General features: G+C 44.6%; 1 protein-coding gene across 2 annotated transcripts in view; it reads right to left on the bottom strand.

Annotated features, from left to right (window-relative positions):
* ankfn1b (ankyrin repeat and fibronectin type III domain containing 1b) overlaps window positions 1–12,823 on the bottom strand; it is a 115,700-nt gene extending 102,877 nt beyond the window's left edge. For both annotated transcript variants that reach the window (XM_069155750.1, XM_069155748.1), the window contains exons 1-2: window positions 12,358–12,823; window positions 3,642–3,823 (exon numbers count right to left, since the gene is read on the bottom strand). In XM_069155750.1, coding sequence (XP_069011851.1) covers window positions 3,642–3,823; window positions 12,358–12,476 — 301 coding nt within the window. In that variant the 5' untranslated portion in view covers window positions 12,477–12,823. The remainder of the gene's footprint in view (window positions 1–3,641; window positions 3,824–12,357) is intronic.
* Between the last annotated feature and the right edge of the window lie 618 nt (window positions 12,824–13,441).

Below are 13,441 nucleotides of genomic sequence, written 5' to 3'. Positions count from 1 at the left end.
CAGGAAAATAATAATCGCCAAACACTGGTAAAACAAAGCTTATGGTAAAGCTATAGTGCTGTTAACCCTTGTGTTATAATGGTAGGGAAAACCTCGACACTGACTTCAGAAAATATACTGTATGTACTTCGTTTACATTTAGCTTTCAGATTTGTATTTGCATTCAGCTTTTGATATCTTACATTGAGCAATTTCTTTAAAAAAAAAAAAAAAAATGCGAATGCTCTTTTAGGTTTACATTTCATCAAACCTCGTTTGACAGCCTCCCACAACCTTTGAGGCTGGACTGCAACAGCGGGGCCAACACTATAAAACGTCTGTCACTGACTGAATGATAGAGTTACACCGTTGCTTGGCCGCATGAAGCGGCTTCCTGTATCCATTTCAGATTAAAAGCTCTCTAGCGTTTATTACACGGTCCAGAGATACACCTGGCTTTGAACACAGTCTACGATGCTAAACTGTGCTATCACTACAAAGTATTAAAGACACATAGAGGCATAATAAACATAATAAAGAGTACGATATTATGGATTTAGACTTTGTTGTTGTGTAATGTGAGTACTTGTATTCCAAGACAATTATTTTGAGACTGACAACAGGCTATTTATTTATTTGCAGTTGGATTATATAACGGAGTAATCGTAGAGTAACAACTAAAAAGGATTGCTCATTTTAGACAAGCTGTCGAGCCAGCAAAACATTTTCTTGGCTTGACCGACAGGTTTCTGAAATTACTGTCCAGCATTGAAACAAATTCCTATTAAGCGTGACAATTACCGAACATTAACAGTCACGATTAAAAGATTTCAACAGCAGGTCATTTACTAGTGAAAGCTTTCGTGTGAGCTCATGAAGGATCTTCAGAGTGTGAAATATTGCATTATCAGTTCCACAGCAGACAAAACACAGCTGGCTTCGAAAGATGAGCCAAATTACACCGCAACAAAATGACGAGGGAGTTCCTCGCAAAGTGAGCTCTGAGGTTCGCTTGTCTGTAATACGGGATGTTGCTTAAAATCCGTGAATGAAGTGTCGCTGGTCGTCTCACCACCACTGGAGATAGAGAGAGAGAGAGAGAGAGGCCGAGGGAGTGAGGCACCATCATGGTCGATGACAGTGGTTGCTAGGCAACAAGGAGACACGTGAGACCGAGCTGTCTCTCAATTTGTTATTTGCAACAGATCAGCAGCCGGGTGAGGGAAAACAGGCGGAGAGACAGACATGCCATCAGACTCAGATAGTTAGTCACGATGTAAAAGGACATAAAATGAAATGGAAGCACTTGAGCTAAATCAAACAGACAATACCGTTAAGTCCAGGATCATTAGACGTACAGTAACGGGAGAGATTTATTGGATTCGAGCAGTGATGGCTGGGGCTGACTCGATGCTCCTCTGCCAAAGTGGCTATATTGATAAAATAACATTCCTATAGTTCAAACAAGAGGCATAATGGGACAGAAAGGTAGAGGGAGTCGGTGAGAGGAAAGGAGAAAGGAAGCTTTATTATTCTTTCGTGTTTCCTTTTTTTCCCACTTTAAATCATTAACTTTAGTCACTGAAAGCTGTTTTGGTGTTTGATGTTAATCAGGGAAGGGACCAAAGAAGTAGTACAAATTTAATCTAAACAGAAGGCAAATTTGCCCGAGTATTTTTGGCACATGGGCCTTAAGGCAAAACAATGCTGAAAACCGTCGGAGCTGTTTGCCCCTGAAGACAAACTAACTTCCACTTGCTCTCAGCTGTCTGGATGGTCGAGTTTTATCTGATTATATACAGTTTATTTATGGTTAAAATGTATTGTGGGGCTGCGTGTTTGCTCTTGGGTTTACACAAAAATTTAAGTTCCGAGCTTGCACCTGACCCGCGCGCCCCCCTTCTGTATTATACACATCTTATCTAACAAAAGGAAAAGCCAGGTTCGATTCAAATTTGTACCAGGACTGACAAAAAAACAGGACTCAGCAAAAAAAAAAGAGAAAAAAAAAAGAGAGGCTGCGGCCAGAGAGAGAAAGCCATCAAGAAACAGGGCAAAAATTAGCTCCTGCTACGTCAGCATCTTATCCCTATTTAGCCCTCTCGCCAACACTGTAAAAAATATGCAGCTCTGAAGTTGTCTGCACTATTGAATGAAAAAAGAACCCAAATATTTGAATATGACTTTTTTTTTTAGTCATTTTATTATATTGTGTTGAGTTTATTTCAAAGTTATTACCTCCTGCCCGTCTCTCTGTGAATCTAGCGGGACTTTTACCTCGTGAGGAAGACTTTTCTTTATTCCCGTGAGGTCTTTCTCTCTCTGATGTCGGCTCTCTCTGTGGATTCCACGCTGAGGACAGACTGCAGTCTCAGGAAGCGGGAGGGCTCCTGCGCACGTTTCTCTTGCATTAAACATCACGAATAGGGATGACGACGGCATTTTCTCCTCGTGCCGAGACTCGAATGGTACGAAATCGCATCTATTTGGTGGTGGATGGGGAGCTTTTGCGTTTGTCAATCGGTAGTGACAGACCGCCTCCCTGTTGACTGTGTGCGTCTGTCGGCGCCTGTGAACAAGGAGACGGGTGGAAGGATGTCTAACCTGAGGGCATGTCCTGCGCCGACGGGCTGTGAGCTCCGATGTGATGGCTTGTTGACGGTGGGAGGGAAGATTTCTTGACAAAATGACCCGCTGTGGAAAAGCGTCAGAGCTGCGAGAAGCCGAATCGACTGACGTTTAACTATCCACTTCGAAAATGATGAATGCTTGAGGAAATCGGTCCCTTTTGAAACTGTTTAAAGACGAGCGCGTGCAGAGGTTTCACGTCAGAAATATGCTTCAAATTTCAGTTTTGATCTTAATAAGTAGACATTAAATGTATGTGTTAAATTCCCTCATTCAGTTCAAGTTTACGTAAATTATTTCTCTTCAACCTTCTGTTTTGGATGTCTGGAGTCTCGAAAGAAGAGCTCCTTTTGATCAATATAAATCAAAGTCTCACTGCAGGGTTTCCTTTTACATGAAATCTCAGAAATGGTTTCATCCTTAAAAAGGCCTCATTTGTCCTTCAGATGAAAGTTACCTCTGACAGCGGGCTACAGCTTCAGGATTCTCCATGTCAGTTTTCCCAAAAAGAGAGAAGAAAGCGGGAGGATATATGATTCTTTAACATGCTGCTGTTGAGACAGCAGCTCGGTCAGATGACACTAATATCAAAGCAAATCAAAGCAGAAGTGGAAGTTTTAAAGGAACAAAAAACGGTTGACATATCTCAGAAGGGTTTTCTTTCAGCTCCTTTGCCCTTTACACTCTCTGTGTCACCGACACGAGACGCTTCCCTCATAACCGGCTGTTTGACTTGATAGTAAAGTTCAAGACGCCTGACACGATATGGGATTAGAGGTCAGTCGCTGCAATTTCAGGATAAAAGAGAATGTTTCTTTTAAGCCGCAACACTATCATTATATACTGAAGGGGATTTTGAAGGTTTTGAGAGATTTTTCACAAGCTCTGTCAGAACTGGATTTATGAACTGAATAAGCAAACGAAGGGGGTGAATGAATCACTCGGATACAATCAATTCTGCAAAGTCGCCTGATATTGTTTCCCCGTGCTGAGGAACGCTGCCGGTTTAAATGCAGCTTCGGTTTTGCCCCTACCTGCGGGTGGCAGAGTGCAGGCCTTGGACGGGCTGGTGGTAGTGGGAGGATTCTTCAGGCGTGGCGGACTCCCTCCAATCAGATCAGAGTGGTGGACCCTGGAGACCGTTGGAGACTGGGGGATGCTCGGGAGCGTACGGGACTTGGCCAGCAGGGGTCTCTGCAGCTTCCTTTCCAGTGACCTGGTTGGACAGCAGAAATAGTCGAGAACATGAAGCGTGATATTTTTGAACATCAGAATCCCCGTTTACGATTTTGTTATTCGGGTGAAGTGAGTCGTGGAGGGCAGTTGCATTTAAAGGTCCCAAATATTTACACTTTCCCCGTGTTTTATTAACAGTGACCATATCCACACAAAGATATTTTTGTGGTGATCAAAAACCATGTCGGTAAAGTTTTACATCTCCTCTCGTAAGCTTCACTGTGGAGCTGCTCTACCAACGACAGGCTGCAACGCTAGTTCTGAACATTAGACTTTAGTCTTTAGTTTTCATGCAATTTACTTTTGCGCAAACGTGCTTTAAAATGGAATTGTGTATGCACAGCCGAGGTGTACAAAATTGGCACCAGATGGCATTTTTCTGAACTAGAGAGTATTGAAGCAGTTCCATCGGCGCCACAAAAGCGTCACAAGTTTGGTACCCAGTCTTCGAATGACCGCTCTGTTTTTCATTCCACGTAAAATGTTGGATAGTGTGCCGCGCTAAAGGCGGCTATGTGACGCGAGCCTGAGTTTGCGACATCGCGCATTTTCAGAGAGTCTAAACGGCACAGTTGCTGATGCATGCTTTCCTGCATGGATTGAGCAATTTCACACTTTCAACGTAATCACGTAGCACAGACCTGCTTCATAATCAGAAAAGAAATGGAAAATGCGGGACATGTAAAAATGTCAGTGGGATTGAAAAAAAAAAAAAAAAAAAAATGTTTCTTACAAAACTGAACCCAGTGTTCATACAAATAGTTATGTTAGTGAGAAAACAATACCTGTTCAGCTACAATATCGCTGTCCGACGCAATGCCGGCACATATACACAAAAACGCACTTGGACACAAACTGATGCGCACATTCATCTTGCCGTTAATGAGAAACAAGAGCACCATTACTGATCGATAGCGAAATGACTTCCACCTCGGCATAATCAAGCTGAAGGTATTTTCGGAGCACTCGGGATTATAGATTAAGCAGCTGATACTGTACATTCTCCAGAGCGATGCGGATCGATAGCCTCAATCACAACATCAGCTGAACAATTGGTGACAAGCTCATCTCATCTCATGTTATTTGCAGAGATGATTGTTTTCGCATCATCTCAGACACACCGCTCCGTTATAGTGACGTATCCTGTCACTATGCCTTATTGTTTCTTTAAGCGAAAGAAAACGTACAACGCGAACCTTTTTAAACAAGTGACCGACACAACAGGCTTTTTCTCAATTCCTAGATTGCCAATATTACAGTACAACAGACTTGATTAATATTACATGACACCCGGCCTAAAATATTGTCTCGTGCATAATAGAGCAAAGATAAGACGTGGAAAAAAAAAAACACAAAACCCTGAAGTCGCTGCAGTAAATCTCTCCTGCTCGGATCAGCCTGACGCGATCGGATTCAACGAAGCGCTGCCAACGTTTCAGACATCAGACGTGCCCGGTAGAATCGGAAGCCGTCTGACCTGCCAGACTCTTGCGTGACAAGTTTTTGAGTGCAGGACCCGTGAACCCGCGGGTGCAAATCAGCTGAGGACATGCAAGCCGAGCTCCGCCGGGCCGATGCGTCGCCACATTTTCAAAGATTTAAATGGAGATTTATTCTAAGAGGTAAATGCAGAGGACCGATATAATGACATGTGATTTGTTGCCTGATTTGGGTTTTGGAAGGTGGAACAAAAACATCGCACGCAGATAAGGACGGTCTGGTCACAACAGAATTCATTTCATTTCATTTCATAGGAAGGACAGTATCATTACACGAGCGCATGAGCTCAACTGCGTGTGCGTGTCTGTGTGCTGTCTACGTTCATTTTCCAGTCTTCTCTCTCTTTGTGGGTTAATCAAGTTTTTATTTCGCACAACACGCGTTCCCCTCTCGCTCCTTCACGGTTCGTCACCCTGACGGCCACCTGCATTCTCTGAAACCTGGGATAGTTCGATATTTTAAAAAATCAAATACGCCGTATTAAGCTGGAGCCCGGGTTGGCTCCGTTTCAGCGTAAAGACTGGAAGCGGGGAGAACCTACGTAGCCCGTTTTTTTTTCTTAGAAGAATAACATATGCCTACTAACACCCGGGACGGGTCATGATTTTGAATAGTCATTTAAGAATTAAAAAAAAAAAAAAAAAAAAAAAAGTAATAGTTCATGCGACCATTGTCTTGACTTGTTTGCCTTATTTTTAACGGTGCCCGGTGGCGACGCATCGCTGCGGCAAGAAGATGGCGGTAAGGCGCCTGAAAGCTGTTTCGCCAACAGTTATGACAGTGAACAACACGAGGAGAGGAGGAGGAACGCGTCGCCGCCGGTCAATTGAGAGCGAAGCATTGACGGTTGATCCACAGCTCAACAATCAAAGGCTTTTTGGTCGTTGGATGAAATGTGTTTTTTGGGGGTTTTTTTGTTTGTTTTTAGATGTGATGGGCGAGTTTCCCATCAGCTTTGTCAAAGGCAAGCGTTTTTGGAAAGGAGTTCGATGGCATATGTTGAGTGAATGAGACTCTCTCTTTCTGTGTGCGTCTCCATGCGGCGGCGGCGTCGGAGTGCTTTCGGAAAGAATTCTAACAGTTCTTTGCGAATATCGAATAGTATTTTTGCTTAAGAAAGGAAAGAACCGCGTTTCCTTTCGATTTAACTTTTAGAATAAATGACGTCTGATTTGATCCTCAACTGCATTAGAAAGCCATGCTTGCCTCGCACATGCGTGTCATAAATGCCTTCTACGTGGCGCAAAAGTGGCCGGCGCACTGCTAACCGCGGCGATACAAACTCACGAATCAGCCAGTGAGAATATTTAATCAAACGTCTTCAATCGCCAGTCAATCACAGCCTTTCATCGATGCGCAGGATCATATATCTAATCCCTCAGGCGCTCGACTTTCCAGGAGAAGATTATTCATCATTAATTCATTCACGAGAAAATCCAAACGCTGCGGCATCATTCAGCTCTACATGCACTAAACAGTGAGGAAGCTTCTGAGTACCGGCGTGTTTTCACAAATTTTCTTTTTATCTTTGCATTTTGGGAGAGAAGTGCTCTTGAGTAAAAGTGTGCCGTGTTCGAGTGAAACACTTGAGCTCTCTTTTAACTCCCTTCGATGTCTGGCTCCGGATGTATTTGCAGGCCCGGGGCCATTTCACACCGGGGAGCGATCAGGTAATCCAACAGACGGGTCGAAGTCAGCACATCCGCAGGGCTGAGAAGTACAGCAAAGACATCTGCCCACTGTCAGCTGGTAAATTACGAGCTCGTAGAGAAGGTGGGGGAGGAGGGGGGGGGGAGAGAGAATTTGTGAATATCTGACCTAAGGTGAGAGGATCACTTAGAGTATGAATCAAAGCGGAGACGGAGACGACCGAGGATGGTCTGATGGTGAATAATGTTGACTACATAAGTGTAGGCGGAGCACACACACACACACACACACACACACACACACAGAAACACATACACAGAAACACACACACAGAAACACACAGAAACACACACACAGAAACACACACACAGAAACACACAGAAACACACACACAGAAACACACACACAGAAACACACACATAGAAACACACAGAAACACACTCTGATACTAATGGAATCTGGCAGGTCTCTCACTCTTCAGCAATCCACACTGACTTGCATGAAAAAGTATTATTTGCCTGAAGCGCGCACACACACACACACACACACACACACAGAAACTCTTTGCAGCCAACATACTGTAAGATGAAATAACTCAGGGTTTCCACCGGTAAACACAAGTGTACACATAAAACTACACAAACACAGTTGTTGGCCTCTCACCAGCACGTCATGATGATGGCACACCAACAGCCGGCCCAGGCCGCTCTGACAATTTGGGCAGCAGTCATCCAACAGACCCGTTGCTAAGCGACTCAAAATGAGGACAGGAGAGGAGAGGAGAGGAGAGGAGAGGAGAGGAGAGGAGAGGAGAGGAGAATAAGGATGCTTACAAAAACAATGTCTTGCCCTGAGTTGTTAGCACCGAGTGGACCGCGTGTTTTCTGTTTCCAAATGTGTTATCTGTTGTGCTGCAGTCAAGGGAAGCAGCCCACTGTCTTTGTCAGCGTGTTACTGACAGGCAGGAGGAAGACAAAGCAGACGGTTTGCAGGACGACGGTGCGACAGCCGTGTGTGGAAAAACGGCGTGTGAACACGAGATCACGTTTATTATTGAGATAGCCCGCATGCCAGCAAAAACCACAAACACTTTCTGCAGATGCTTTAAAACGTTGTTTTTTTTGTTGTTGTTTTTTTAAATGATTTATTTTTCTTTCTGTGTTTGACTGACATCGTAGAGAACTGTGAAGAGTTTGCCAAAGCTTCTGTTCTCTCGGTGTAGCTGCAGGCTAAAATACGCTTCGCTTCCGCAAGAACGCATTTTCGTGCAACACGTGCACGGCCACTTGTTGGTACAAGAGGTGGAAGATTGCACCCCTATGATTAAATCATATTAATGTTTAACAAAGGCTGAAACAATTCAGACTAGTAAGCTCTATATCTTTTTTTTTTTCTTTTCTGAATCAAATCTTAAAGGTTCTCCTACTGGTTCTGTGGCCAAACGAATGTCCCACTCATTAATGTAATTAACTAATAAATTCAGCTCCTCTGAAGCAGACGTGTCCAAAGTCCGGCCCCGTGGGCCAATCACGGCGCGGGATCAGATTTTATAAGGCCCGCAGCTTCCGTCTTAAAATGGATTATTTATGGCCCGCCAGCACTGTCAAACAAAAGATTACTTTCTGAGTGATCGTGTGTAAACGACCAGAGGAAGTTTCTCGTGTTTTGAACTTCAATGTTAACAGACATTTCATTACCCATAATAAGTCATGTCTGAAATGAACCTGAGGTAAAGATATTTATCAGCTTCATGGAAGTTTGAGATATTCCAGACAGCTTGTTTTTTTTTTATGTTATCTGACTCTCTAGATGTGAAAGAAAGGCAGAATTATTTTTGGGAGATTTGTCTCGCCTGGATGGTTTACATTTGGTTACATTTTCATTCGAAGAAATGACCATTACAAATAAAATTGTTACAGAACAGTGTATTTGTAGGCAACTTTTATGGTTCAAAAAGTGTCAGGAGGGGCCGTTGGCATTTTTCACATGATCAAATCTGGCCCTCTTTCAAAAACGTTTGGACACACCGGCTCTAAAGGCCGTTAAACAGCTCATGGTTATTCATTCATAAACCAAACTTGCTGCTACTGAGCCATTCATTCAAAATATTTTTCAGTAATAATGTGTTGTCGGTGTGTTTCAGTGCTTAGATGTGTGTTGTAGTTGTGAAGCGCTCCATCGCCATGCTTCTTTTTCTTGTTTTTACTGTTCTCCTCTCTCTCTCTCTCCCTTTCTCTCTCTTTCTCTCTCTCCGAGCTTCTATTCTCCAGATCATTTCAAATCCCTCCCTCACTATTCTCCCACTCTCTACCCTCTCTGAGACATCGCCTACTTCGCTCAGGGAATTACAAGAAATTGTAATCTCCAGATAAAACTGATATGTGATTGCAGCATTTCTGTATCTCAGTGCTGAGTATACAGGAGACTTTTCAGGGGGTGGGGAGGGGGTTGAGGGGGGGAGAGAAGTGGGATTGACTTTACCGGCCAATATGGATAGATTAATTTCTGCATTAACCTTTAAGTCATTCAGTATATTAGTCGAGGAGCCAATAAACTAAATAAATTGAGTGAAGCAGCTCTGAGCAGTTTAAGTAAAGGCCACTCGGTGCCGGCTTGCAGACTTCCCTTTGCATTAAAGCAGGGTGGATATTAACGTGTTCAATACTCACTGTTCCCCTACGTCACTCATCATTCATTCTGGACGGACCGTCCTGTCACCATTCATCACGGCTTTGTCCGATTAAGGTCAGAGCTAAAGACTGCTGGTAATTTGAAGGTGGTCTGCGTAAGCCAGGAATTTGAATGCCAAATTAGTACAAATAAAAGAAGAAATGCTGCTTTTAAACAGTGAAACAACCAAACCAGAGAGAATTGTGTTGTTTTATTGGAACCAATATAACGGGGAGCGTCACAGTAATATGGCCTCAAGTTAAAGGGATACATATCTACAGATCAGGTGGAGCTGTGGTGATTAGTTGATTGATCCATAAATATAAATATCTTCCGGCTCCTTTATTCCTCCCCTCACAGAAAAGTCACCTGAATTTCACAAGTGTAAAAGGTCATGTAATCACATGTGACCACACATCAGACAACAGTTTCCTATCTTTTCGCTGTAAAGGTCCATGATAATGGGGACAAATAAGACATGATTAGGCTGCACTTTGGGCTTCGGGAAACAGTGGTAAATATATTTCACCATTTTCTGACATTTTTAAAGACCAGACAGCGAATTGGTTAATCAATTAAAAAAAAAATGTAATGACCGATTAATTGATAATGAAAATAATCGTTATTCGTAAGCCCTAAAATCTGAAAAGGGGGGAGAGCTTTCGGGTAGTGGCGGTGGCGGGCATAACGCACAGGGTGAGCTGTAGATGATGCTGACATGTCGGACGCGGTTGGACATGAACTGACAACAGTCCTTACAGTCACTGTCTTTCCCCGCACCATCCACGCACACGCGCATCACGATAAAAAACAAAATCTGTAACACCGTAACTGGTGACTCTTTCTTTCCGCTCCTATTCAATAAAACAACGGAAGAGAACGGAGCTCGGCTCCGCCGGCCTCGCGTTAACAAACGTACGTGCAGCAACTCTGATAGCTTCAAACCCCTTCGGCTTCAGTCAGAGAACTGAACTGAGAGAACGGGGCATGAGAGAGGCGCGACGCCGAATGGAAACAGGAGGATGAAAGAAACCAATCAAGGGAGGCTGAAAGTTAGAGAGAGGAAAGTCGGAAGCGGAGGAGTGTGTGTGTGTGTGTGTGTGTGTGTGTGTGTGTGTGTGTGTGTGTGTGTGTGTGTGTGTGTGTGTGTGTGTGGTGGGCAGTGAGTGACTGGCGAGGACGAGACAGATGATGGATTTGTAATCGCGGGGAACCAGAGTATTTTTTTTTTTAATATGCATACATACCAGATGTCCGCCCACGTTAACACTTCTCCTGTGAGTAAACGATATGAGATTTGATGGGCACGATTTCAAAGTCTAGAGTAGTCGCAGCGGTGGGAGTTGTTGTTGTTTTTTTTCAGCAGCGATCTGATGTGCATTTTGATTTCCCGGTTACATAATTCGCCATCAACTCACCAGCAATTATTGGGAATCTTGTTAAGTCTGGGATTTTGAAGGTTCATTTTTTTTTTTTTTTTTTGAAGGACACTGAACTTAGCTTCAAAGTTGTTTTGTTTTGCTTTTCCTTGGGGTTTCACTTTCACCGCAAGCGAAGCAAATTACATTCTCTCTGAATTCAGGACGCTAATTGCCGTGCTGCGACGCAAAGCAAGAAGTTGTTAGATCTTGGGAAAGCCTTTCAAAGGAAGTTTGCAGGAGGGAGCGGAGCAGCTGAGCGGCACAAAAATGAACCGGGTAAAAACAGCGTGACAGAGCGGAAGGAAAATTTGGAAAATCCATCAGAGAATCCTTGCACAGTCCTGTTTGAGAGCGATTTAGAAATGTGGATTCAGGACGGCAGGAGATAGTACATTAAATATGTTGCTGCACATACTTTAAAACAAAAACAAACAAAAAAAAAACAGAGTAGGCCGTGGACTTGCGACTTTCAGGCGGCTTCTTCAAATTCTAACAACGTCTGGGGACATGTTTACAGTCATTTTGCCCTTGGGAAATGCACTTACACAAATCCCTACATCCCCTCCCGGAGCCACCGAGTAATAAACAGCAGAAAGTTGTGGTCGCTAACGGGAAGCTCCCGGTGTGAGTGTGTGGATCAGCGTGATGCATGTGAGGCAGGACGTTCAGCGGAGGAGAGAATGTGCATTAGGTAGACTTCTCGGCATCTCCTTCCCATGCAGCATATAGACTTACATGTCTCTATCTATAGATAAGCCTCCTTTTCAACTGCGCGTCAGTGGGAAGAATCTAAACAGCATGGCAGCAGACCTCCACGCTTATGTAACACAACGCTTGCTGACACATGTAGACACACACACACGCACACGCACACACGCACACATGCAAACAACCTGTAGGCTCGAACTCCCCGTCCGTGTGCAGACACGCGTCGCAATTTCAAATATTATCTGATATATGTCATATTCGCAACTCTATATATTTAGTGAATGATAATACTAAAGCAGGAAATTCTGACACACACACACAACACACACACACACACACACACACACACACAAGTGTGTGACAAGTGGTGTCTTCTCAGGATACACAATGTCCACAATGTCCACATGTTCATTCTGTTGCACTGATAAACACAGACTATAGAGAAGTGGCATTTTTTTTTTACAGAAATAAATTAAGTGTATAGTTACATAAAGTGTGTATTATGCTCGTGTAGCCAGGCGCCCACACACACACACACACACACACACACACACACACAAGTTACCTGGCCTCTGCCACAGTGCAGCAGTAGCTGCCACTGCGCCGCGAGCTTCTTCCCACCCGCAGCTCCTCTCGAGACTTACGCCGATTAAAGTAGTCTGTGAGTTTCCCAAAACTCGCCATCTTCCCTCTGTCCGCTCACCTCCACCTCCCTTCTCGTCTTGTGGTTTTTTTTGTTGTTGTTGGTGGTTTTTTTTTTGTGTGTGTGTGTGTGCCTCGTTTCCCTTTGATCCGTGAAAGCTGACGATTCTGGTTCTGTTCCGCAAAAGCTCCTCGTGCCGCGCGACCCTCCCTGACTTCAGGTGTCTGCCTCGCGCTGCTTCCACCCGGATTCAGCGGCGCCGAACGGTTCGTGCATCAGCTGCAGGTCCGAGGAGTCTCCCTTGCGCTCCCTTCATCCCGCTTTGCACGGCACTGAATGTGCAGAAGACCGAACCCAGAGCTGCCTTTTCTCTGCCTCTCTTCCCTCCTTCCCGCTGCGCACAGAGCGCGCGCGCGCGCGCGCACGCACACGCACACACACACACACACACACACTCACACACACACTGACTGACTCTTTCAAAATAGTACCGTTTGTAACTGCCTACTGATCGACACAGTAGCAGCGGTGCCAACGTCCCCCCCCCCCCCCTCCGCCACCCTCCCTCCCACTGGAGAGCAGACGGGGAGGAGAGGGGAGAGAGGAGAAATAAGAGAGAGAGGGGGGGGTGGGGGGGGAGTCAGCGTCGGTCTTGTGTGCGGAGCTCGGTGGGAGAATATGATGCTTGTATCTAAGCCCACACCCCTCTTTCTCCAGCTCTCTTTTTTTTTTAGTGCATATTGTCTGTGTTGCCTCTCACACTCTCTCTCTCTCTCTCTCTCTCTCTCTCTCTCTCTCCACACACTCTCACACTCTCTCTCTCTCTCTCTCTCCTCTCTCTCTCTCTCTCACACACACACACACTCTCTCTCTCTCTCTCTCCTGCACGAATGCTTTCACACAACCATTTAACTCGGTGATCACACACAACAGCCTTCGATCAAAGCTGGGTAGCAGGTGGTAATGGTTGACCATTGTGTGTGTGTGTGTGTGTGTGTGTGTGTGT

Source organism: Embiotoca jacksoni, unplaced genomic scaffold (assembly GCF_022577435.1).
Source record: "Embiotoca jacksoni isolate LCO1_2020_lvr unplaced genomic scaffold, fEmbJac1.0.p SCAF_20, whole genome shotgun sequence".
Classification (NCBI taxonomy): domain Eukaryota; kingdom Metazoa; phylum Chordata; class Actinopteri; family Embiotocidae; genus Embiotoca; species Embiotoca jacksoni.
Note: the sequence above shows the minus strand (reverse complement) of the source record. Positions and strands in the feature narration are given on the sequence as shown.